We start from the raw sequence: 25,271 nt of genomic DNA, 5'->3' as shown, positions 1-25,271 counted from the left end.
TAGCTGTTTTATATTCACAGTTGTTGACCTTTTCTCTGATAGTGCTCAGAGCTATGGGTCTTTTGATAATGTCGAAGTAGTCTGGAACCTGCAGAAGTGAGGACAGATAAATCAGAGGGTATACAAGTAACCGCACGACTAATCAAATAAACATTTATTTGTCACATGCCCGCAAACATAGAAAATGCACTGTAGTTAATTTGTGTGTGTGTCTTTTTTGCCTCAGTAGATCAACGTGAACTTTTTCTGTCCAAGTTACCAAAAGCATTTGGAGATTGATGTGCATTTGCTGCCCGTACAGTTAATTCCAGTGTCTACCTTCCAGTGGAAAATCTTGGCCACTGTGTGCACGCGCGTAGGCTACCTGCCTCTCCCGAAGCATAGTCTACTAGCCTACTACTGACATTAAACGCGATTCATTTTTAATTAAACAATGGATTAACTTTTTCAACACTAGTTAAGGATACTATAGTTATGTTTCACATAAGATGTATTAACTACAAAAAAGGTAAGACATGTTTAAAAGGTGTACTGTGTAGGAATCGCCCTGCCATTTCCTGGCTGATAAAATTCTAATTACAGTTTGTGACAAAACAAAAAAGTATAATGTAGAGTAATTGTACCATAACCAAAAATATTATTTTCTGCTGTTTGAAGCTGGTGTAGAAAACCGTGTCACCAAAAAAAAAAGTGTTTGCAGCTTTAGTTCTGGTACCGCTCTACACACACAAGCCTGTTAGCTTTCTAGTTTTGGTCCAACATTGAACCAACTCTAAAGACATTCAAAGTTCCTTCATAGAATTATACCTACGGAGGACCAGCTTCTATGGGCCTAGTTCAGATAATGCATGTCATAACAATAAGATGCCCAGTGCTTCAAAGCAGGCCTTCCTCAGCCCTCTCTCACTTTCTCCCCACCTGCTTTATTGTCAGTCACCTCTTCTGCCCCATACTAGCAGGTAAACTAACTTTTGCCCACTGCATAACAAAACTGCTCTATTCACAGTCCTTGGTGAAGTAATTTAATGTCAAGCTAAATGTGGTTTAAAAAGGAACTTCATAAACCATTACTTTATTTTGCTGGTTGGAAAAGTGGAATGAAAAAATAGAATATATATATGTTCCGAACGAAACGAATGGAAAATACATTTGGTTCCAACACCTGTTACATAGTAAGATCAATGCCAGCCAGCTAACTTCCAAAAATATAGTGAAATAACTAAATGTTTTTTAGGACCTTCCCTGATTTGAGGGCAAAAAAAAACAAAAACACAACACTTAAAAAAAATATAGATAAATTTGCGATTATTTATACAGATCTATAATGATACATAAATAAAAACATGAGGTAAGATGCCAGAAGACGCAACTGATGCATATGGGGATATTTTTTATTTCTCTCACATTCAGAAGCTGAGCTACGACCTATAGTCGAGGAGTCAAATAAATTGGACTTTGCTGAGGAAGTAGTCTTACACAATGTGTGACTCTCGCCATCAATTGAACTATTCACTTTTAGTAAAAGACAATATGAATCATTAAATTGAGGGGTCTTGATTTATTTTCCTTATCCATTACTACATATCATTGAATAGCCTACATATAAGATGTCATGATTCTTGTTAAACTACATAGAATTGTAGGAATTCAGTTTAAAAACAAAAAATTACAATGTGAAAAAAGGGGGGCCCTGGGAAAAAAGATGGGAAACCCTTGAGTTAGATAGTAGGCGTCCATAGTGAGGTAGCTAGTTGTATTCAAAGTGTATTCATAGGAGTGCTGCCTGTGTGTGTGTGTCTTTAAGTGCATGCGAGCATATGTGTTTCTCTCTGAGCCAGGCTGGAACAGAAAGAAATGTACCTTTAAAAAAAGTAATGTATTACCTGTATCCTGGACACGAGCTTCATGAAGGGCCAGCTGTCTTCATGTCTGACAAGCTCTACGGTCAGGTGCTCGCAGGCAGACAGTTCATGGACTCCCAGGTTCCTCCCTGAGCTGCGGCGACTGGACGAAGAACCTGAGACTGAGGGAGTCAGGACCAGCTTGGGCTTGGGGGAGACCTCTGCTGGAGGAACAGAGAAGATGTAGCCGATTGTGAATATCAAAGTGAACTGTCTGAGAAAAACAAAAAATGACTCAACTAGAAGGAAGTTGTGTAACTGAAGACACCTCCCTGAGGATTTTCAAGCCCTACAGAGCCTTCAGAAAGTATTCACACCCCTCAACTTTCACATTTTGTGTTAATCTCCATTTAACAAATTCAGGCTGTGTGTAAGCATAAGGCCAGGGAGGTTTTCCAACGCCTCGCAAAGAGCACCTATTGGTAGATTGGATAAGATAAAATAGCAGACATTGAGCATGGTGAAATTATTAGTTACACTTTGGACGGTGCATTAATACACCCAGTCACAATGATGCAGGTGTCCTTCCTAACTCCATTGCTGGAGAGGAGGCATTTCAGGGATTTCACCACAAGGCAAATGGTGACTTTAAAACAGTGTGTTTATTGGCTGTGATAGAAAAAAAAAAAAGACTACGTTGAACGTTCGAGTGGCCTAGTTACAGTTTTCATTTAAAATCGTCTGGAAGATCAATGGCGGCATAAATTGCTGTCTAGCAATTATCATCAACCAACTTGAAGAATTTCTTTAAGAATAATGGATATTATTAATAAATATTGTACAATCCAGGTGTGCAAAAAGCACTTAGACTTAACCAGAAAGACTCACAGTTATCGCTGCCAAATGTGATTCTAACATGTATTGACCCAGGGGTGTGAATTACGGTGATATATTGAATTAATTCAAATGTATGTTTTTGTGCGATATTCCAAATGCCTGTATCGGAATAATCAAGTTTTTAATTTTGTTTTTATGTCCGCTAGTTCGTATGTCTTTTTGGTCTTCTCATTTACACCAGATATCTGTATATAATGACAAGATGCGCATGTCTCTACCATAACAATGGGAGCCATTGTTCCAGAGGCGGGAAGGTAGGTGGACAAGCTTAGGGCCAAAATAAACCTATAGAAACACATTGGGATTTTGGCTAGTCAACTACTTCGCTTCTTGCTCTCCGTACACACAGTGATAGAGAAGTAAAACCTTTCTAACAAAAGCCTTTGTCTGAATTGCTCAAATTGCATGCAGCAGACACTACTAAAACAGGAGTATATTAATGAACATTGATTCTGGAAAATGTATGCTCAATTGGTGGTGCGCCACACTGTGGTACCACATACCGCTAGCATTTTAGCCAAAGACTTAAACTAGCTGTGTTTTATAAATGTGCAAAAAGCATAAAACAAATCTCATTCTGAGAAATAGAGTAGGCTGCTTGATTTAAACATCTAAACAAAGTGGACAGGCTAGCATGCTGTTCAAATAATTTATGACAGAAGGGTGTGTTCATTACAATTAAACTGTAAATAGCTAACAAATTGATCCAAGTTGGCTAAACATGAAATAAAGATTCCTATAAAGATTAGCTGGATATTCACTAGCACGTTGGCTTGTTCTTAAGAGACTGTTTATGAGACCTGTGTTCATTTTCTATGATGCCTGCTACAAGAAGTGAATGTGCATTATGCATGGTTCTGGTTAAATCTGTAACAAAAAGGACATTTTCATAGATATGAAAGCCTGATTGATCAGTGATTGCAAAAAAGCAGGTTAAACTATTTTGATAAAATAATTAGTTAGTCTTGACTGTGGAAGGCTTATTTATATTAAGCACAAGTATAATTTCACAAGCCCTGTATTCTTTACACTGCATTTCAATCAGAAATAATGTATCTGACCTTTAACTGTACAACAAAGCTTACTCTGAGAAAAAAAACTATAAAGTGAAAATCGACCGTAAGTAAAAAAAAATTTTTTAAAAAAAAAAAATCAATTAATATGATTTTTAGGCCACTTCGGCAGCCCCATTGTGAATACTTATGTAACAGATTTCTGAACTTCATTTTAATACATTTTGCAATTATTTCTAAAAACACATTCACTTAGTCAATGTGGGGTAATTTGTGTAGAGGTGAGACATTTTTTATATTTAATCAATTTGGAATGCAGGCTGTAAAACCACAAAATATGGAATAAGTCAAGGGGTATGAATACTTTCAGAAGGCACTTATATATGACAAAATTAACATTCAACACTTCTGTACAGCAACATTTCCCGGAACTGGTCTTACCGGAGATGGGTCTTCTACGGGAGTCTGCCTGAGAAGGAGATGGAGTAGGCTGGCTGCTTGACCTGCTGGAGGTACCGCTGGAGGCCAGTATCTCGTGACTGATCCGAGAGCTGACTCTGCTGCCTGGCCGTGGTGGGCGTCTGCCGTTGGAGACTGGGGTGGGCTTGTTGGAGATTGGGGTGGGCTTCTTCCCCGAGGACTTCGCGGAGGCTCCCTTCCCGGCTGAGAGGGCCTGTTTGGGGGTAGTGTGCTGGATCCGGGGAGTGGAATGACTTGAGCTGCTGGTGGTCCTGCTATTTGACCGACTGCCTTTGGTAGTAGGCACAGGAGGTTTCACAGCAGTCCGGCCCTTTTTAGTGACACTATAGGAGAAGAGGGAGGCTGAATTGAGGAAGGGAAACTTTGGATATATGAATACAATGTTTTGGTTTTAAGATGATAGTAAATTAACACAATTACAAGTATAGTGACGGTCAAAACACACCTCTTCTCTTCATCCTCGGTCTCCTCCTCTGATTCCTCTTCCTCCGATTCTTCTTCCACTTCATCCTCTGACGACTCCTCTTCCTCCACTTCTTCCTCAGAGTCGACAGAGGAGCGTTGGCGGGAGGTGAGGCGGTTGGCTCGCCGTTTGGGACGGCACTCTGGGCAGAACCAGTCCCCTTCTGGGACAGCCTGGACAAAACATGGATAGAGCAAGGGAGAGGTTTAGATAGTTTCATATCAGGACATATATTGACAATATATCGTATAGACAATGTCGCAATATTATTTTGGCGCTAGTTGGCTGTACCTGCACCAAAACTCAACTATTTTTACTTCATAGCTTGTTTTCCATCTTTTTAAATAGAGACAATTTGTTTGGCACTTATTTCCATGATGACTGACCAAAATGTAACGTTATGACTATTGTTGCCTTTCAGTCATTCAACTTCGGTAAAACATACTATGGGGAGCCGAACTCACGCGACTTCGGTTGAAGGCTCTACAATCACGCCTGACAAGGCCGATGAAACCCGTGCCTCACTGGAAGTGCCGCCTTCCACGGGCGAAAAGCGCTCGGCTTCATTCCTTAAATTAAAAGGCCCCTCTTCACCGAGCCCAGGAATGGGTGGTGCGGGACCTTGTTTCCCTCCTTCAGGGAACCGTAGTTATAGTCATAACATCACATTGTCTCTCAGTCAGTCAACTTCAGTACCATATTCTATGGGGAAATAATAGTCACCCCCCAAGCCAACCCCAATTGATATTAAATTAAACGGCCCATGGCAGACAACCCAGACCTGACCACGCGAGATGCGGGTATTGTGATTATGGAGCGCTGCCTTGTGACTTCCCCTGACCCAGCTGTAAGCACACTGTGCTTTACTGGGAGCAGTGACATTCAAGCGACAAAACCTCACAAAATTGTGCAGTGATGCTCAAAAATATATCCAATAGTCAACCCTTTAAACAACGACCATGACGTTGCCAGACCCATGGTGGAGTGGGCGCGTACACCGCTAGTTAACGTTTTCCTATATATGCCATCGAGATAGTTGCCACAATCCAGCTGGAGAGACACTGCTTAGAGAACGCCCTTCCACAAGCGGAGTACAGGAAGGGTGTACGGATAAGAGGTTCCCAATATTTTTGGCAGAGGCCAAAGCCATGAGCAGGTAGGTTTTGTTGTAGAGGATCTTCAGATCCACCGACTCCGGAGGCTCAAAGGGGGCCGCACAATGCTTCAAACCAGCGCCAAGTCCCATGTGGGCGCAATAGGTTTAGAGACAGGTTTGAGACCGCACACCTTTCAGGAACCGCACCGCCAGGAAGTGAGCGCCCGTGAGGTTCCGTCAATTCCCACATGACACTCAGACAGCAGTCATGTACACTTAAAGCAGAGAATGCTTGAAAAGCTCATGTAGAAACATAAGGATGCCCCTTATAAAGCACCGAAAAGGAACAAGTCCTTGATCTTGGCAAAAGTGGTCAAATGCAGGCCACTTATACCCATACAGTCCTCTCGTGGAGGGTGCCCTTGTAGATGGAATGGTAGCAATAATCTTCGGGTGTAAACCTCTAGCCCATAGGAACAAAATCTATGGCCTCGCTTGCCAATTCTGCCCGGGCGCCTGGGACAACAGGCGGGAGAGCATTAAACAAGGGCTGCCATGAGACTATGGCCTGCATGAAGCCCGGCCCCTTTACGGGCACAGGGGGCTCTGGCAATGGTTGATGTAGCATCCCATTGGCCAAACGTGGGGGAACTTGTCACAGTAGTGTTTTTGCGGAGGGTCAATCAGATATGTGCCACGGTAATAGCTAACTCGCCTCGGCAAATTAGCCAACCTGGATAGCATGCTTTGCGGCGCTCGTTTAGCTAGCCCGATCTCGCAAGTCAACGTAGGACCAGATCACCGAGGTGGGAACGGACCCTTCAACAAGTCTGGGAAGAGAAACAAGTTGTGCTTGACCGAGGCAGACAGGCGGCGGGGGTTACCCATCGAACCTGGCCGCTCCCGCTGTTCAAAAAGCCTCCCGTAGCTAAATAATTGAAGGAATGAATCTGAGCCTCACGCTTATCATCTGTGGAAGGCTTCCAACAAGAAGTGGATTTTATTGTCCTTGCCAGGCGTAATTGTAAGATCCTTCAACCGAGGTCTCGAGAGTGCAACTCCCCATAGCATGTTGTACCGAAGTTGACTGAGTTAAAGAGAACTTGTTTTCTCAAGGCTCGCTTGTCTCTCCGCACCAGACATTTGATGCTACTGTTCATTATCTATCCTGTTACCTAGTAATTTTATCCCTACCTACAGTGGGGAGAACAAGTATTTGATAACCTGCAAAATAGGCAGTGTTTCCTAACTTACAAAGCATGCAGAGGTCTGTAATTTCTATCATAGGCACACTTCAACTGTGAGAGACAGAAACTAAAACAAAAATCCAGAAAATCACATTGTATGATTTAAGTAATTAATTTGCATTTTATTGCATGACATCAGAAAAGCAGAGCTTAATATTTGGTACAGAAACCTTTTTTGCAATTGCAGAGATCATACGTTTCCTGTAGTTCTTGACCAGGTTTGCACACACTGCAGCAGGGATTTTGGCCCACTCCTCCATACAGACCTTCACCAGATCCTTCAGGTTTCGGGGCTGTCTCTGGGCAATACGGACTTTCAGCTCCCTCCAAAGATTTTCTATGGGGTTCAGGTCTGGAGACTGGCTAGGCTACTCTAGGACGTTGAGATGCTTCTTACAGAGCCACTCCTTAGTTGCTCTGGCTGTGTGTTTCGGGTCGTTGTCATGCTGGAAGACCCAGTCACGACCCATCTTCAATGCTCTTACTGAGAGGAGGAGGATGTTGGCCAAGATCTCACGATACATGGCCCCATCCATCCTCCCCTCAATACGGTGCAGTCGTCCTGTCCCCTTTGCAGAAAAGCATCCCCAAAGAATGATGTTTCCACCTACATGCTTCACGGTTGGGATGGTGCTCTTGGAGTTGTAACTCATCCATCTTCCTCCAAACACGGCGAGTGGAGTTTAGACCAAAAAGCTCTATTTTTGTCTCAGACCACATGACCTTCTCCCATTCCTCCTCTGGATCATCCAGATGGTCATTGGCAAACTTCAGACGGGCCTGGACATGCGCTGGCTGGAGCAGATGGACCTTGCGTGCGCTGCAAGATTTTAATCCATGACGGCGTAGTGTGTTAATGGTTTTCTTTGAGACTGTGGTCCCAGCTCTCTTCAGGTCATTGACCAGTTCCTGCCGTGTAGTTCTGGGCTGATCCCTCACCTTCCTCATGATCATTGATGCCCCACGAGGTGAGATCTTGCATGGAGCCCCAGACAGAGGGTGATTGACCGTCATCTTGAACTTCTTCCATTTTCTAATAATAACACCACAGACTGATGGAACTCCAGGGCAACGGAAAGCTACTTGACTGACTGCTCACTACACCAGAGGAGTGGACCTCCAGGGTAACAGAAAGCTACATGACTGACTGCTCACTACACCAGAGGAGTGGACCTCCAGGGTAACAGAAAGCTACATGACTGTGACTACTCACTACACCACAGAGGAGTGGGAGATGCGAAGTCCGGTGCTACAGACACGCCCCCTCTATGAGAGTGACAAATCTGGCGCAGGTACTGCTAGGAGCAGTAGCAGAGTGGAAGCTAGAGGCCCAATAGCAATAACCCAACCACCACAGATAATGCCAAGAACCAAGTAAATGCAGTGATAAGAGGCTGGGGCCACAGATAGCTTGCTTTGCACTTGTGATCAATTTAGCGTCTCAAAGGGGAATCTCAGGTAACCAGATGGACCGCCTCCTTGGGAGGATCAGGAAGGTGGTTTCCTTTTTCCACCGAAGCACAACAGCCACTCATGTGCTTAAGACCAAGAAAGAAATGTTACAGCTACCGACCCACAAGCTCATACACCATGTCACAACAACATGGAACTCCACTTATGACATGTTGGAGAGCTATCTTGAGCAGCAGGCAGCTGAATACTCTGCACTGACAGACAAGACCCTGAAAAAATTAAGACATCGTCACCTTGTCTGATGATAACGTGAAAAGTGACAGAGGAGGTCCTCCAGGTGCTCAAACGCCTCAACAGTTAAACAGTAAATTGCAAGATGGCGCCGACAGAGATGGTCGCTTCGAGTTCTTAGGAAACTGTGCAGTATTTTGTTTTTTTAATGTATTATTTCTTACATTGTTATCCCAGGAAATCTTAAGTCTTATTACATACAGCCCGGAAGAGCTATTGGATATAAGAGTAATGTTAACTTACCAACATTACGACCAGGAATATTACTTTCCCGAAGCGGATCCTCTGTTCGGACCAGCACCCAGAACAATGGAGCGGATCCCAGTAGGCGAACCAAAACCACGGCGCCGCAGGCGTGCACATCGCTCACCACTCCCGAGTATACTACTCGCCAATGTCCAGTCTCTTGACAACAAGGTAGACAAAATTCGGGCAAGGGTTGTCTTTCAGAGAGACATCAGCGATTGTAACACTGTTTCATGGAAACATGGCTCACACGGGATACGTTAGAGTCGGTACAGCCACTCGGTTTCTTCACACATTGCGCCAACAGAAACAAACATCTTTCTGGTAAGAAGAAGGGTGTATGCCTTATGATCAACGCATCGTGGTGTGATCATAACAGAGGAACTCAAGTCCTTTTGTTCACTTGAACTAGAATTCCGTACAATCAAATGCCGACCGCATTATCTACCAAGAGAATTCTCTTCGATTATAATCACAGCCGTGTATATCCCCCCCAAGCAAACACCGACCATCCTGAAAGAACTTCATTCGATTCTATGTAAACCATATATCCTGAGGCTGTTTTATTGTAGCTGGGGATTTTAACAAAGCTAATCTGAAAACAAGGCTCCCTAAATTTTATCAGCATATCGAATGTGCGACCTGGGCTGGCAGCATTCTGGATCATTGCTACTCTAACTTCTATGACGCATAGGGAAAAAAAAACCTTGCCCTCCATTCGGTAAATCTGACCACGACTCCATTTTGTTGCTCCCAGCCTAGACAGAAAGTAAAACAGGAAACGCCCTGCTTAGGTCGGTTCAACGCTTGTCCGACCAATCGGATTCCACGCTTCAAGATTGCTTCGATCACGTGGACTGAGAAATGTTCCGGAAAGCCTCAGACAACAACATTGATGTATACGCTGATTCGGTGAGCGAGTTTATTAGCAAGTACATCGGTGATGTTGTTCCCACGGTGACTATTATAACCTTTCCCAACCAGAAACCGTGGATTGATGGCAGCATTCGCGCAAAACTGAAAGCGCGAACCACTGATTTTAATCATGACAAGATGACCGGAAACATGACAATACAAACAGTGTAGCTATTCCCTCTGCAAGGCAATCAAACAAGCTAAGCGTCAGTATAGGGACAAAGTAGAGTCGCAATTCAACGGCTCAGACATGAGACGTATGTGGCAGGTTCTACAGTCAATCACGGATTACTCAAAGAAAACCAGCGCCGTCGAGGACACCGACGTCTTGCAGACCTGAGCTTATAACTTCAAATTATTTTTCAAAAAGATGTCTACATTGTTTGGGGAGAGGGTAGACCTCTTTGCAGTCACTATGCCCCCTGCCATGGATAACACCCTCTCGCTAGGAACTGAAGTGCCAGACAAATTAAACTTCTTTGCTCGCTTTGATGACAATACAGTGCCACTGACCAAAACCTGCGGGCTCTCCTCCTCTGTGGCCAATGTGAGTGAAACATTTAAACATGTTAACCCTCACAAGGCTGCCGGCCCATACAGAATCCCTAGCATGCGCAGACCAGCTGGCTGGTGTGTTTACGGACATATTCAATCAATCCCTATCCCAGTCTGCTGTTCCCACATGCTTCAGGAGGGCCACCATTGTTCCTGTTCCCAAAAAAGCTAAAGTAATTGTTACAGGAATTAAATTCCTCTATGTTTTAATACCCAATTAAAATTAAACACTGTCAATTCATAAGAATTTGTAAGGCTCTTATTTGTATAAAATGGACAGAGACCAGTCTTTAAAATCAACCAGCAGCGTTTATTCTCGAGAGTACTGCCCATTGATACATTTTACCACAGGTTATAAACTGAAAATGACGTCCACGTTTTCTAACTGTTCCCTCTCTTCTTGACACTGGTACAAAGGCTGTATAGTTCAAGCCTTCCCACATCGTCTATCCTAATTTAGATAATTTACGACCGAGCCAAGGTCTGCCTGTGTAGATAAGCCTTCTAGCCAGTCTGGCTATAAGTTCATTCATTTCTACCAAGGAACAGACAGTCATTGTTCTAATTCTTGATTATATTTACACACATTATATTCAGTACTAGGATTATAAAGAAAATTCATACATATTCAGTAATATAATAGTATTCTGATTAGTCAGTCCTGATTGAAATGTATACATAGTCATTATTGATAAAAATTCCATTAACAGTAACGGAGCTAAACGACTATCATCCCGTAGCCCTCACTTCCCTCATCATGAAGTGCTTTGAGAGACTAGTCAAAGATCATATCTTCTCCACCCTACCTGACACCCTAGACCCACCCCAATAGGTCCACAGACAGCGCAATCACACTGCCCTAACCCACCTGGACCCTGGGTCTCGACCCCTCCCCGTGCAACTGGGTCCTGGACTTCCTGACGGGCTGCCCCTAGGTGGTAAGGGTAGGAAACAACATCTCCACCCCGCTGATCCTCAACACTTGGGCGACACAAGGGTGTGTGCTCAGCCCCCTCCTGTACTCCCTGTTCCCCCACGACTGCGTGGCCATGCACGCCTCCAACTCAATCATCAAGTTAGCAGACGACACTACAGTGGTAGGCTTGATTACCAACAACGACGAGACAGCCTACAGGGAGGAGGTAAGGGCCCTCGGAGTGTGGTGTCAGGAAAATAACCTCACACTCAACGTCAACAAAACGAGATGATCGTGGACTTCAGGAAACAGCAGAGGGAGCACCCCCCTATCCACATCGATGGGACAGTAGTGGAGAGGGTAGTAAGTTTTAAGTTCCTCGACGTACACATCACAGACAAACTGAAATGGTCCACCCACACAGACAGCGTGGTGAAGGAGCAACAGCGCCTCTTCAACCTCAGGAGGCTGAAGAAATTTGTCTTGTCCCCGAATACAAACTTTTACAGATGCACAATCGAGAGTATCCAGGGGGCTGGATGGCAACTGGATGGCAACTGCTCCGCCCACAACCGTAAGGCTCTCCAGAGGGGAGTGAGGTCTGCACAACGCATCACCGGGGGCAAACTACCTGCCCTCCAGGACACCTACACCACCCGATGTAACAGGAAGGCCAAAAAGATCAAGGACAACAACCATACCGAGCCACTGCCTGTTCACCCCGCTATCATCCAGAAGGCAAGGTCAGTACAGGTGCATCAAAGATGGGACCGAGAGACTGAAAAACAGCTTATCTCAAGGCCATCAGACTGTTAAAAACAGCCATCACTAACATTGAGTGGCTACTGCCAACATACTGACTCAACTCTCTAGCCACTTAATATTAAAAATGGGATGTAATAAATGTATCACTAGTCATTTTAAACAATGCCACTTGATATGTTTACATACATATGAGATGAGTAATTTAGGGTATATACTGTACTCTATACCATCTACTGCATCTTGCCTATGCCGCACGGCCACCGCTCATCTATATATTTATATGTACATATTCTTATTCATTCCTTCACACTTGTGTGTGCAAGGTAGTTGTGAAATTGTTAGACATTACTGCACGGTCGGAACTAGAAGCACAAGCATTTCGCTACACTCGAATTAACATCTGCTAACCATGTGGAAGTGACCAATAAAATGTGATTTTGATCCTACCTCTGAAAACAAGGATTCTACAATCCATGGCCCCAAGTGAGGAAGACAGCACCATCACTTGAGATGTCAAGGCTGCCATTAGAGAGGACCTGAACACCAGATAACCCCCTAATTTACAGGACTACCTTCGTAGATCTACTGCACTGGATCCAAGGTTCCAAGTCCCTGTCTCACCTAGACCCTGCCCTACACCGGCAGACATACAGTGAGCTCACCTCTGAGATTGTGGCCACTGAAGTGAATTACTTAATAAATATCCTGATGTCTAATGTTAGTCTAAGCTATTGTTATTAGAATCATCCATTTTTTATTTGGAATAATGTTATTGCCACAATTCTAGTTCTACGAAATATGAAAATAAATAAGTTAGTTAGCCTTCCAATGCATTAAGACAAGTTAAAGTTATGAAGAGTATTTCCCAAATAGGCTATTCTAATAAAGTGTTTAATGTCCCAAAGTTGCAGCTTTCAAAATGGAACAATTGTGAAAGTCTTTCTATAGGCGATTCTCTAGCACAGCTTGATTTTGAATGACATTTCAGGCAACAAGTGAAATTAACTAAACAATATCGAAATGGAAAAATCTAATTAGAAAAAAATGACAATAAGTACACCTGAGCCAATCTTAAGAAATGTGTAGAGTAGGGCCCTTTCCATAGCTTATCATTAGCAATGTAGGCTTCAACCCACCTACAATATATAGCCTAGGCCAAATAAGAGAGAAAGATGCAAACCATTGAGTATTATCTAGTTCTGGGGACAGCAGAGTTGTATGCTCTGCAGCCGGCCCCGTCATAACTGTACAACCCATCACGCTACAGTCAGACACCAACCTCATTCATGCCACAGCTCCAACAGAGGTAAATGCTACAAAAAAAAATAAAAGGATCCAAAATATATTTAGCCATGAATCCCCTCGTCCTTCCTGTAGCATGCTAGTTCACACTAGCTGTCCATTTCAAATCATAATTTTTTTTTTAAAAGGCAGAACTGGTTGACCAATGGGGCGATACCATCGTATATCAAAATGCTTTATGGGTACCTAAGCACCATAGCACTAAGGTTGACGTCATCCAACCCTTTAGGCCATGTGTGAAGAAAAGCATCATCCAGCCTACCTTGAGTTTGGGGCGGACACAGTGGATGTGGTGTCCTCTGTCGCAACTGTCACACAGCAGCATGTTTTCTGCATCTCCCTTCCTGCGACAGACCTTACAACGGGCGTTGAGCAGAGACTTGGCCCAGATGACACTGCGCTCCAAGGTGGAGAGGTGGAGGAAGACCTGAGACAGGCTGGAACAGCCCAGCAGAGACTCCCTCCAACGCTCCTGGACAGTCTTCACCACCCGACCACTGTCACTACCTCCTGAGAGGCAGAAACATACAGTCAGACATATCATAGGATGGAGCAGTCCTCCATTCCTCACCATCATCTACAACACAAGTCAACAGTCTTCACCAACCCACCCCTGTCAAAGCCACCCGAGGGGAGACAAACATACTGTCAGAACAACAGCATGCAATTATACACCAACCCACACTGAGTGTACAAAACATTAGGAACACCGGCTCTTTCCATGACAGACTGTCCAGGTGAAAGCCATGATCCCTTATTGATGTCACTTGTTAAATCCTCTTCAAACTCAGTGAAGATGACAGGGAGGAGACAGGTAAAAAGAAGGATTTAAGCCTTTAGACAATTGACACATGGGTTGTGTACGTGCTCCATTCAGAAGGTGAATAAGCAAGACAAACGGAGTATGGTAGTAGATGCCAGGCACACCGGTTTGAGTGCGTCAAGAACTACAACGCTGCTGGGTTTTTTCATTTCCAACAGTTTCCCTTGTGTATCAAGAATGGTCCACCATCCACAGGAAGCATAAAAAAAATATATATACGTTTAACCTTTATTTAACTAGGCAAGTCAGTTAAAAACAAATTCTTATTTACAATGATGGCCTATACCAGCCAAACCCGGACGACGCTCAGCCAATTGTGAGCCGCCCTATGGGATAACCAATCACGGCCGGTTGTGATCGAGCCTGGATTGGAGTCAACATGGGCCAGCATCCCTGTGGAACGCTTTCGCCACCTTGTAGAGTCCATGCCCTGACAAATTTAGGCTTTTCTGAGGGCAAAATGGGATGCAACTCAATATTAGAAAGGTGTTCCTAATGTTTTGTACACAGTGTACATATTTTATTGTTATCTTATTTCAGATTGGTATCAAGATATTTTTTACAGTACCAAAAGTTGAAATACTCATTCAAGGTTTTCATTTTTACTATTTTCTACATTGTAGAATAGTGAAGACATCAAAACCATGAAATAACACACATGGAATCATACAGTAACCAAAAAACAAATATTTTATGTTTGAGATTCTGCAAAGTAGCCACCCTTTGCCTTGATTGCAGCTTTGCACTCTTGGCATTCTCTCAATCAGCTTCACCTGTAATGCTTTCCCTACAGTCTTCATGTCTAAAAGTAATGATGGACTGTTGTTTCTCTTTGCTTATTTGAGCTGTTCTTGCCATAATATGGACTTGGTCTTTTAAACAAATAGGGCTCTTCTGTATACCACCCCTACCTTGTCACAACACAACTGATTGGCTCAAACGCAGTAAAAGGTAAGACATTCCACAAATGGACTTTTAACCAGGCACACCTGTTAAATGAAATGCATTCCAGATGACTACCTCATGAAGCTAGTTTAGAGAATGCTAAGAGTATGCAAAGCTGTCAAGGCAAACGGTGGCAACTTTGAAGAACCTCAAATATATTTTGATTTGTTTAACACTTTTTTGGTTACCACGTGTTATTTCATAGTTTTGATATCATCACTATTACTCTACAATGTAGAAAATAGTAAAAATAAACCTTGGTACTGGGTGTGTATAGATATAATCCATAGTGCTGATTTTGCCTTCCTTGCTTGCCATCAGCCTTACCTTCACTGTTTTGATCCTCATCTTTCTTCTTGTCTCTCTTCTTTGCCTTCTGGTCCTTCTTAGAGTCTTCATCTCCTGTTGAGGGGACAACATAAGATGAGGCACTGGTTTGCCATGACCGTCCACAAGATACATTTGAACATCATATCATTAACAGCTCTAAACACTAAAATGTAATAAGCATGGACCTTTCTAATGACCAGTTTAGTGTGTGAAAAATACAGGTCTGAGCAGACATTAAATCACAGGTGGCACTTATTCCCTGCCAGTCTGGCAGTTACGGTCTGTTATGAGATGCTCTGATTAAAGGTTTCGGTGACCAAAAGTTTGACCTAAACAGCATTTTAATAGAGATTCTCAATTTACATTTTTGAATGCCTTAATCTGCAGCTCAAAGTTAATACAATGCACACTGTGTCCAAAATGGCACCCTATTCTCTATGGGCTCCGGTCAAAAGTAGTGCACTTTAAAGGGAATAGGGTGCAATAAGGACAATACCGCTTCTCTACAGAAAGTTCTGTGAGTTTTGCTGGCCTACCCAGTGGAGCCTTGAGGAACTTCCTCTCGATGCCCTGTTGGATGTGGGCCAGGGCCTGAGCCAGGTAGTGGACTGTGTTGTTGACCAGCTGAGGGGTACTGGGGCTGGAGGCAGCGTTCATACTCTCCCCCTTTAGCTCCTGTATCCTGAACAATGACACCTGTAAACTGGAACATGGAGCAGACAAAGAGACTGTGTTCAACTGTGGGTGTCCTCTGGGTGTCAACAAAGATCTTCCTCTGGGTGTCAAAGATACAGTGGGGATGAAATAATGAGTAAAGAAAATACAGAAAGCTATGTGGAATATGGAACTCTTATTGAACCAGCTGTTGCCATTTGAGGACATGAGCTTCTCTATTCAAACCATATGAAAAACAAGTTCAATATCAAATTTTTACTTGTCTGGTACCTATGCCTTTTCTTAATTAACTCACTGTAACCATATTTCTATCTAGCTAACCTGTTGGTCTCTCCCATCAGCTCCTGGAACCTGACCAACGAAATATTCAACCTGCACATGCTTTTTTACTGATCCTATGCTTTCTCGTCTCTGGGAGTCAATAAAATATATACACTACATGAAGAAAAGTACGTGGACACCTGCTCGTGGAACATCTCATTCCAAAATCATGGGCATTAATATGGAGTTGGTCTCCCCCTTTGCTGCTATAACAGCCTCCACTCTTCTGGGAAGGCTTTCCACTAGATTTCGGAACATTGGAAGCAAGTCCACGCAGCATTCAGTCACAAGAAATTAGTGAGGTTGGGCACTGATGTTGGGCGATTAGGCTGGCTCGCAGTCTGCTTTCCAATTCATCCCAAGGTGTTCGATGGGGTTGAGGTCAGGGCTTTGTGCAGGCCAGCAAGTTCTTCCACACCAATCTTGACAAACCATATCTCTATGGGCCTTGTGTTGTGCGTAGGGGAATTGTCATGCTGCAACAGGAAAGGTCCTTTCCTAAACTGTTGCCACAAAGTTGGAAGCACAGAATTGTCTATAATGTCATTGCATGCTGTAGCATTAAGATTTCCCTTCACAGGAACAAAGGAACCTAGCCCAAACCATGAAAAACAGCCCTGGGCAAGTATTCCTCCTCCAAAGTCTACAGTTGGCACTACGCATTGGGGCAAGTAGCGTTCTGCTGGCATCCGCCAAACCCAGATTAGTCCATATAACTGCCAGATTGTTAAGCGTGAGCCACAATAACAGCACTTACAGTTGACAGGGGCAGCTCTAGGAGGGCAGAAATTTGACTTGTTGGAAAGATGGAATCCTATGATGGTGCCACGTTGAAAGTCGTTGAGCTCAGTAAGACCATTCTACTGCCAGTGTTTGTCTATGGAGATTGCATGGCGGTGTGCTTGATTTTACACACCTTTCAGCAACAAGTGTGGCTAAAACTGCCAAATCCACCAATTTGAAGGGGTGTCCACATACTTTTTTTAATACAGTGCATTTGGATAGAATTCAGACACTTAGACCTTTTCTACATTGTGTTACCTTACAGCCTGTTAAATGTTTTTTCCCTCAATCTACACAATACCCCATAATGACAAAGCGAAAACCAGTTCAGACATTTTTGTTAATTTATTAAAAATAAAAAAACAAGCCTCCCAAGTGGTACATCGGTGTCACAACAGCCTGGTGTTCGATCCCAAGCTGTGTCACAACCGGCCAATCCCAAAGGGCGGCGCACAATTGGCACAGCATCGTCTGGGTTAGGGGAGGGTTTTGCCAGGGGGGCTTTAATTCGCTCATTGTGCTCTAGTGACTCATTGTGATGGGCCGGGAGCCTGCAGGCTGAATTCAGCAGTCAGTTGAACGGTGTTTGGTGCAGCTGGATTTCGGGATAAGCGAGCGGGTGTTAAGAAGCACGGCGGGTCATGTTTCGGGGGACGTATGTCTCAACCTTTGCCTCTCTTGTTGAGCCCGTTGGGGAGTTGCGACAAGATTGTAATCACGAAATTTGGAAGAAAAAGGGGGATAAAAAATATAAATACCTAATTTACGTAATTATTCAGACCCTTCACTATCAGACTCGACAGAGCTTGAGAGGATCTGCAGATAAGAATGGGAGAACCCCCTCCAACATAGGTGTGACAAGCTTGTTGCGTCATACCCAAGAAGACTCTAGGTTGTAATTGCTGCCCAAGGTGCATCAACAAAGTACTGAGTAAAGGGTCTGAATACTAATGCAAATGTGATATTTCAGTGCATTTATAAAATTGCAAAAATGTCTAAAAATCTTTTTTTGCTTTGTCATTATTGGGTATTGTGTATTATTGGGTATTTATTATATCTAGTTAACCTCTTGGTGCACAATTTGAGACAGTAGTACAAAATTCAGACCATAATGTGGTGGATGTACAGCATTTACCCGTCTTTTTTCACGTTAAAATTGATGTCCATTTTCTCCACGTCACCGTTCTCTCCTTTCCCAAAACCATTCTCCTTCAACTCGGGGCTCAGTAGTTCATAGTGGCCTTCCTCCAGTGCTTTCCTCCACTCACTCCTCTCCATCACCTACAATACATGACCAAACCAGAGATGTCATCAAATAGTCACCAATGTTCTCATTTCCTGAAAATTACATGTTCATTTCTCAAGTTTGGGAGGAAAATTGGAAAGCATTCAGATTCAATTCATAACTCTGCCTACCACTGTATATAAATCCCTCATAACAGCTCATTCATTTTGTCGTCAAATACCTAATCATTACTAACAATGAAGAACTGATTTTTTACTGCATCTCATATCAAATTTGGTGTAGACCTTACCGTGAAATGCTTACTTACAAGCCCTTAACCAACAATGCAGTCCAATAAAGTAAAAAATAATAAAAAGTAACAATAACGAGGCTATATACAAGAGGTACCGGTACCGAGTCAATGTGCAGGGGTACAGGTTAGTCGAGGTCATTTGTACATGTAGGTATGGGTAAAGTGACTATGGATAGATAATAAACAGCGAGTAGCAGCAGTGTAAATGTAAATAGTCCGGTGGCCATTTCATTAATTGTTCAGCAGTCTTCTGGCTTGGGGGTAGAAGCTGTTAAAAATGCCTTTGGTACCTAGATTATACACAGAGGGTTTTACAGTTCATTAAGAGGATAGGAAGAGGGCTCTCTGGCCAACAAAGCAGTAGCAGAGAGAACTAGGACTTGGGTGACTTGACAATTTTTCTGGCCTTCCTCTGACACACCAAAAATATATAAAAATATCTTAATTGGACCCTGAACAAGCTGGAGACTACATACCCGGGAGGCAGCATTCATTGTTATGGGGGACTTCAACAAAAGTATAAACGCAACATAAAACAATTACAAAAGTTACACTTCATATAAGGATATCAGTCAACTTAAATAAATTCATTAGAATTTAATCTATGGATTTCACATGACTGGGAAAAAGATATGCATCTGTTGGTCACAGATACCTTAAAACAAAATCGGCCTCAGGATCTCGTCATAGTATTTCTGTGCATTCAAATTACCATCGATAAAATGCAATTTTGTTGTTTGTCTGTAGCTTATGCATGCCCCTACCATTACCCCACCACCGCCATAGGGCACGCTCTTCACAACGTTGACATCAGCAAACAGCTCACCCACACAACACCATACATGTGGTCTGCAGTTGTGAGGTCAGATGGACATACTATCGAATTCTCTCAAGCGATGTTGAGGCTTATGGTAGAGAAATAATTAATATGCAATACTCTGACCAACAGCTCTGGTAGACATTCCGGCAGGCTCCCTCAAAACTTGAGACATCAGTGGCATTGTGTTAAGTGACAAATTGCACATTTTAGAGTGGCCTTTTATTCTCCCCAGCACAAGGTGCTTCCTTCCGGTTTGGCCCTGTCCGGGGGTGTCCTCGGATGGGGCCACAGTGTCTCCTGACCCCTCCTGTCTCAGCCTCCAGTATTTATGCTGCAGTAGTTTATGTGTCGGGGGGCTAGGGTCAGTTTGTTATATCTGGAGTACTTCTCCTGTCCTATTCGGTGTCCTGTGTGAATTTAAGTGTGCTCTCTCTAATTCTCTTTCTTTCTCTCGGAGGACCTGAGCCCTAGGACCATGCCTCAGGACTACCTGACATGATGACTCCTTGCTGTCCCCAGTCCACCTGGCCGTGCTGCTGCTCCAGTTTCAACTGTTCTGCCTTATTATTATTGGACCATGCTGGTCATTTATGAACATTTGAACATCTTGGCCATGTTCTGTTATAATCTCCACCCGGCACAGCCAGAAGAGGACTGGCCACCCCACATAGCCTGGTTCCTCTCTAGGTTTCTTCCTAGGTTTTTGCCTTTCTAGGGAGTTTTTCCTAGCCACCGTGCTTCTACACCTGCATTGCTTGCTGTTTGGGGTTTTAGGCTGGGTTTCTGTACAGCACTTTGAGATATCAGCTGATGTATGAAGGGCTATATAGAATTAATTTGATTCGAAGGTGCACCTGTGTAATGATCATGCTGTTTCATCAGCTTCTTGATATACCACACCAGTCAGGTGGATGGATTATCTTGGCAAAGGAGAAATGCTCACTAACAGGGATGTAAACAAATTTGTCCACAAAGAGAAAAATAATCTTTGTGTGTGTATGCAAGATTTCTGAGATCTTTTATTTCAGCTCATGAAACATGGGACCAACACTTCACGTTTATACACAAAAGTATGTGTTCACCCCTTCAAATTACTGGATTTGGTTATTTCAGCCACACCCGTTGCTTACAGGTGTAGAGAATAGAGCACAGCCATGCAATCTCCATAGACAAACATTGGCAGTAGAATGGCCTTACTGAAGAGGTCAGTAACTTTGAACGTAGAAGTACTGTTATTGTGAAGTGGAAACACCTAGGAGCAACAACGGCTCAGCCGCAAAGTGGTAGGCCACACAAGCTCAGAACAGAAACGCCAAGTTCTGAAATGCATAAAAGTGGTCTGTCATCTGTTGCAACACTCACTACCAAGTTCCAAACTGCCTGAAAACAACGTCAGTACAAGAACTGTTCATTGGGAGCTTCATGAAACGGGTTTCCATGGCAGAGCAGCCGCACACAAGCCTAATATCACCATGCGCAATGCCAAGCGTCGGCTGTAGTGGTGTAAAGCTTGCCTCAATTAGACTCTGGAGCAGTGGAAACGGGTTCTCTGGAGTGATGAATCACGCTTCACCGTCTGGCAGTCCGAAAGACAAATGTGGGTTTGGAGGATGCCAGGAGAACACTACCTGCCCAAACACATAGTGCCAACTGTAAAGTTTGGTGGAAGAGGAATAATGGTCTGGGGCTGTTTTTCATGGTTTGTGCTGGGCCCCTTAGTTCCAGTGAAGGGAAATCTTAACGCTACAGCATACATAGCCTGTTCTCCCTGCTTCCATCACTCAGACACAGCAGTAAAGGCGCATCATGGCTAAAAGGAACAGATTGACCAATAGCTTCTAACCCCAGACCATCAGCCTGCTGAATAGCCACCACAAGTTCAGTACCTGCCCCCCACCCCCCTGACATTTTCACCCCCTCAGACATCTACCCTGCCACCACCCTATTGGACATTTATCATGCCGAATAGCCACCACTACTCCTAACCTTGATTTGACCCAGTGTACCCTGGTAGATGCGGTCCTCTATATCTAGCAGCAGGTCTCTCAGCCTGTTGCCCATGAACTTCTCAGCAGGAGCCGCTGTGCCTTCTAGTAGAGCAGGGGCAGCCTTGGACCTGGCCGAGACCACTTTGCTACCAGCAGCCTCTGCTTTAATATCTGCAAACAAAAAAAACATATAGGCAAAACAGTGAATATACCAAACATACAGTAGGAACACTTGAATTGAAAACCATCACTCACTCATTCAGTCAATCAATCATTCAGTGATTCTCTGCTGAAGTGCAGTAAGGCAAGCCAGTGGACCTGAGTCCACATGGAGTCAGTGACAACTGGGCTGTGTTTACACAGGCAGCCCAATTCTGATATTTTTCCAACTAAAGCCTTGTTCACATTGGCAGTTTGAAGTGACTCAAATCCCAATTTCTTGCATATCCGATTCGAAACCGTTCTTTTGTCATTCAGTCTGAACAGCAAAAAGGACATGGAATCTGATATTTCAAGCTACATTTATAGTGGTTTAAAAATCAGATATACATCTGATTCCTGGGAACGCGACTGGCCTTGCTAGCTACTCTGTTGACAATTTGAGAAGAACATGGGGTAGCTAACTAGCTTACTAATTGCCAGAAAGCTAAACAGCTACCTAGCTATCTACTTGATCTTTCGCAGATCTGAATGGTCAAAAGAAACATTAGGGGGGGGGGGGGATATCAGAATTGGGCTGCCTGTGTAAACACAGCCTGTTGATAGAAAGAGATTGGCCATTTGGATCAAGTTGCTATAGCCAGAGGCCTCTCCTCTATAGTCTGGTGGACTGTAGTAGTCAGTACCTGTGCGGTGGTAGCGATCAGCTGCTGCAGCGGTACCGAGGAGCTGCGCAATACGTTCTTTCTCCTGCACCAGGGCCTCCTTCAAGCTGCTCTCCCTGTGGCCCCGTGGGTTCAGGGCCTCAAGCAGCATTTCCACCTCCTGGGGACTGCTGTAGAAGGCCCACCGGTTAGGACGGTTCACTGGGGGAGCAGAGCTGCTCTGGACAAGGGCTGGGAGGACAGGTTTGGAGACAGGGCCTGGGGTACAGCCTGTCTGGGAGAGGTCCTCTGGTTCTCTGGCCTTGTTCGGAGACTCCTCCATCCCCTCAGCCTTGGCTGGCTCCTGGGGGGTTCCAACATGTCCTCTGTCAGGCCGAAGTAGTCGTCCTCCACGAAGAGGGCTGGTGTGGAGGGGAAGAGCCAGTAGCGGCGGTAGAGGCGGTCGCGCCCCAGGGGGAGGATATAGGTGCAGGCTGCAGCCTTCTGAATCTTCTCCTGGAGCTCCTTCTCCCTCTGCTGCTGCTGAGCAAGCTCCTCTGGGCTCACCTCTTTAGGCTCGTCTTTAGGCTGCTTCTCCTTGGGATTACATTCTTTCTCTATGGCTGAAATCAAATGTCTATGTTAGAATGGCAATAATGAGACTAACCAAAGGGGAAAATAGTTTACAGCATTTAGACCTGGACCACAGAACTGTTTAACATTCCAGTTCCAAAACATTTGCATTAATTTTACTGTTCACCACAACAATTGATCGAGTCACACTACATGAAAGCCTTCTAGGATTGCTAGTAGAGGTTGATCGATTAATCGGAATGGCCGATTAATTAGGGCTTAATTAATGAACTAGGTAAGTCAGTTAAGAACACATTCTTATTTTCAATGACGGCCTAGGGGCAGAACGACAGATTTTCATCTTGTCAGCTCGGGGGATCCAGTCTTGCAACCATACAGTTAACTAGTCCAACGCAATAAAGACCTGCCTCTCTCTCTCGTTGCACTCCACAAGGAGGCTGCCTGTTACGCAAATGCTGTAAGCCAAGGTAAGTTGCTAGCTAGCATTAAACTTATAAAAAACAATCAATCATCACTAGTTAACTACACATGGTTGATAATATTACTAGATATTATCTAACGTGTCCTGCTTTGCATATAATCTGACTGAGCATACAAGCATCTCACTGAGTGGTGGTAGGCAGAAGCAGGCGCGTAAACATTCATTCAAACAGCACTTTTGTGCTAGCACATAGCACATATTGCACTTTTACGTTCTTCTCCAACACTGTTTTTGCATTATTTAAAACAAATTGAACATGTTTCATTATCTACTTGAGGCTAAATTGATTTTATTGATGTATTATATGATGTTAAAATAAGTGTTAATTCAGTTTTGTTGTAATTGTCATTATTACAAATACATTTAATTTTTTTTATTTTAAATTTTTGGTCCTCCAATAATCGGTATCGGCGTTGAAAAATCATAATCAGTCGACCTCTAATTGCTAGTAGTATGTACATCTAGGGTAAGAGGACTGAAGGCTATTACTTACGCTTCTTAGTCTTGCTGTTGGTTGTCTGCTCCTCTTCATCCTCGGTCTTCACTTCCCCATGGCTCTCAGTACTGGTGTTCATCTCTTCCGTCTTCATGTAGCCATTTCTTCCTTCGTCTTCCATCAGCTTCTCATGTTTGTCTTTCAGCTCTTTCAGTTTCATCTCCTGTTCTTTCAACTTCTCCTCCTTCCTCTTGCGGACTCTGAAGGCAGCCTCCTCCCTCTCTCTGCGGTGCTGCTCAGCCTTCAGTTCCCTGAGCTCCTGCTTGGCCTGTCTCTGCTCGTCAGCGCTGTCCTCTATGAAGTCCCTGGTAGACACCAGAGTCAGCAGCTTACCACACAACGCATGGAGGATCTTCAGCTTCTCACCTGGGACAGAACACCACAGATCCATTAAACTCATGCTACACTCAAGGCGTTAACCCTGTACGATCACTGCAGTGTTACCCAAAGTCATGTGGCTTCAATCGGTGTGTGTCTCTCAGTCTCACCTGGCAGCAGGTCATAGACAGCAGTGCAGGAAAGCCTCTTGATCAGAGCCGGGTTAGCCAGTCTCAGCTCAACACAGGGGTCGTCTGTAGAGCCGAAGCCTCCCTGTTTCTGGTAGCGGAACTTGGAGTTTGCGGAGTTACAGTCGGCCCCCGATGCCAGGATGTGCAGCCTCAGGATCTCGGACAGAGTACAGCTGTCCAGGTCCAACTGCTTCAGACTGCAGCCTACAGACACCGACAGAGTCATGCACTGTATAGTTATTGTTTATACTACTGTATATAGTTAAAGACTGCATCCTATGGAGACCCGAGTCATGTGCAGTAGAGCAGGGGTTCCCAAACGTCATCACTCGGGGCCCCCCCTCATAGCATTGGGGAACATCCTGCGCGTGCCATGTCTATTTCTATGGGAACAAACACGGTTCATAAACTGTTCACACCCCTCTTGTTGGTGGAGAGAATCTTGCAGGTTTCAAGCTTATTTTCATGCAATACATTTGCAATGTCTAATGTGTATTCACGTGATATTTGAGAATTAAAAATTACATTATCTATGGGCAAAAAAAAAATCTAAAACAGAGGCTGACATGGGCTAGTTGATCTGGACATTTCTGACAAGTTATAAATAGCTCTAAGACAAGAGGAACTGATACACTACCCAATTGAGAAATTGCACTTTCTGCATTCTACTATTACAACTTCCAAGAGTAAGTTTAAAGCCAGACAGTTATCGTTGTCCCCCCCCC

At 43.9% G+C, this 25,271-nt stretch overlaps 1 protein-coding gene across 1 annotated transcript in view; it reads right to left on the bottom strand.

Moving 5' to 3' along the window:
* The window catches only part of baz1a (bromodomain adjacent to zinc finger domain, 1A), a 43,857-nt gene that overhangs the window by 1,242 nt on the left and 17,344 nt on the right, over positions 1–25,271 (bottom strand). Inside the window, 13 exon segments of the mRNA XM_029687741.2 lie at positions 1–88; positions 1,884–2,065; positions 4,193–4,554; positions 4,677–4,867; positions 13,703–13,950; positions 15,536–15,610; positions 16,075–16,241; positions 18,453–18,598; positions 21,662–21,834; positions 22,509–22,835; positions 22,838–23,089; positions 24,035–24,403; positions 24,526–24,750. Of these exon segments, the coding sequence (XP_029543601.2) occupies positions 1–88; positions 1,884–2,065; positions 4,193–4,554; positions 4,677–4,867; positions 13,703–13,950; positions 15,536–15,610; positions 16,075–16,241; positions 18,453–18,598; positions 21,662–21,834; positions 22,509–22,835; positions 22,838–23,089; positions 24,035–24,403; positions 24,526–24,750 (2,805 nt within the window).

Source organism: Oncorhynchus nerka, linkage group LG18 (assembly GCF_034236695.1).
Source record: "Oncorhynchus nerka isolate Pitt River linkage group LG18, Oner_Uvic_2.0, whole genome shotgun sequence".
NCBI classification, from domain to species: domain Eukaryota; kingdom Metazoa; phylum Chordata; class Actinopteri; order Salmoniformes; family Salmonidae; genus Oncorhynchus; species Oncorhynchus nerka.
The sequence above is the reverse complement of the archived record's forward strand: the minus strand, read 5'-3'. Positions and strand labels throughout refer to the sequence as shown.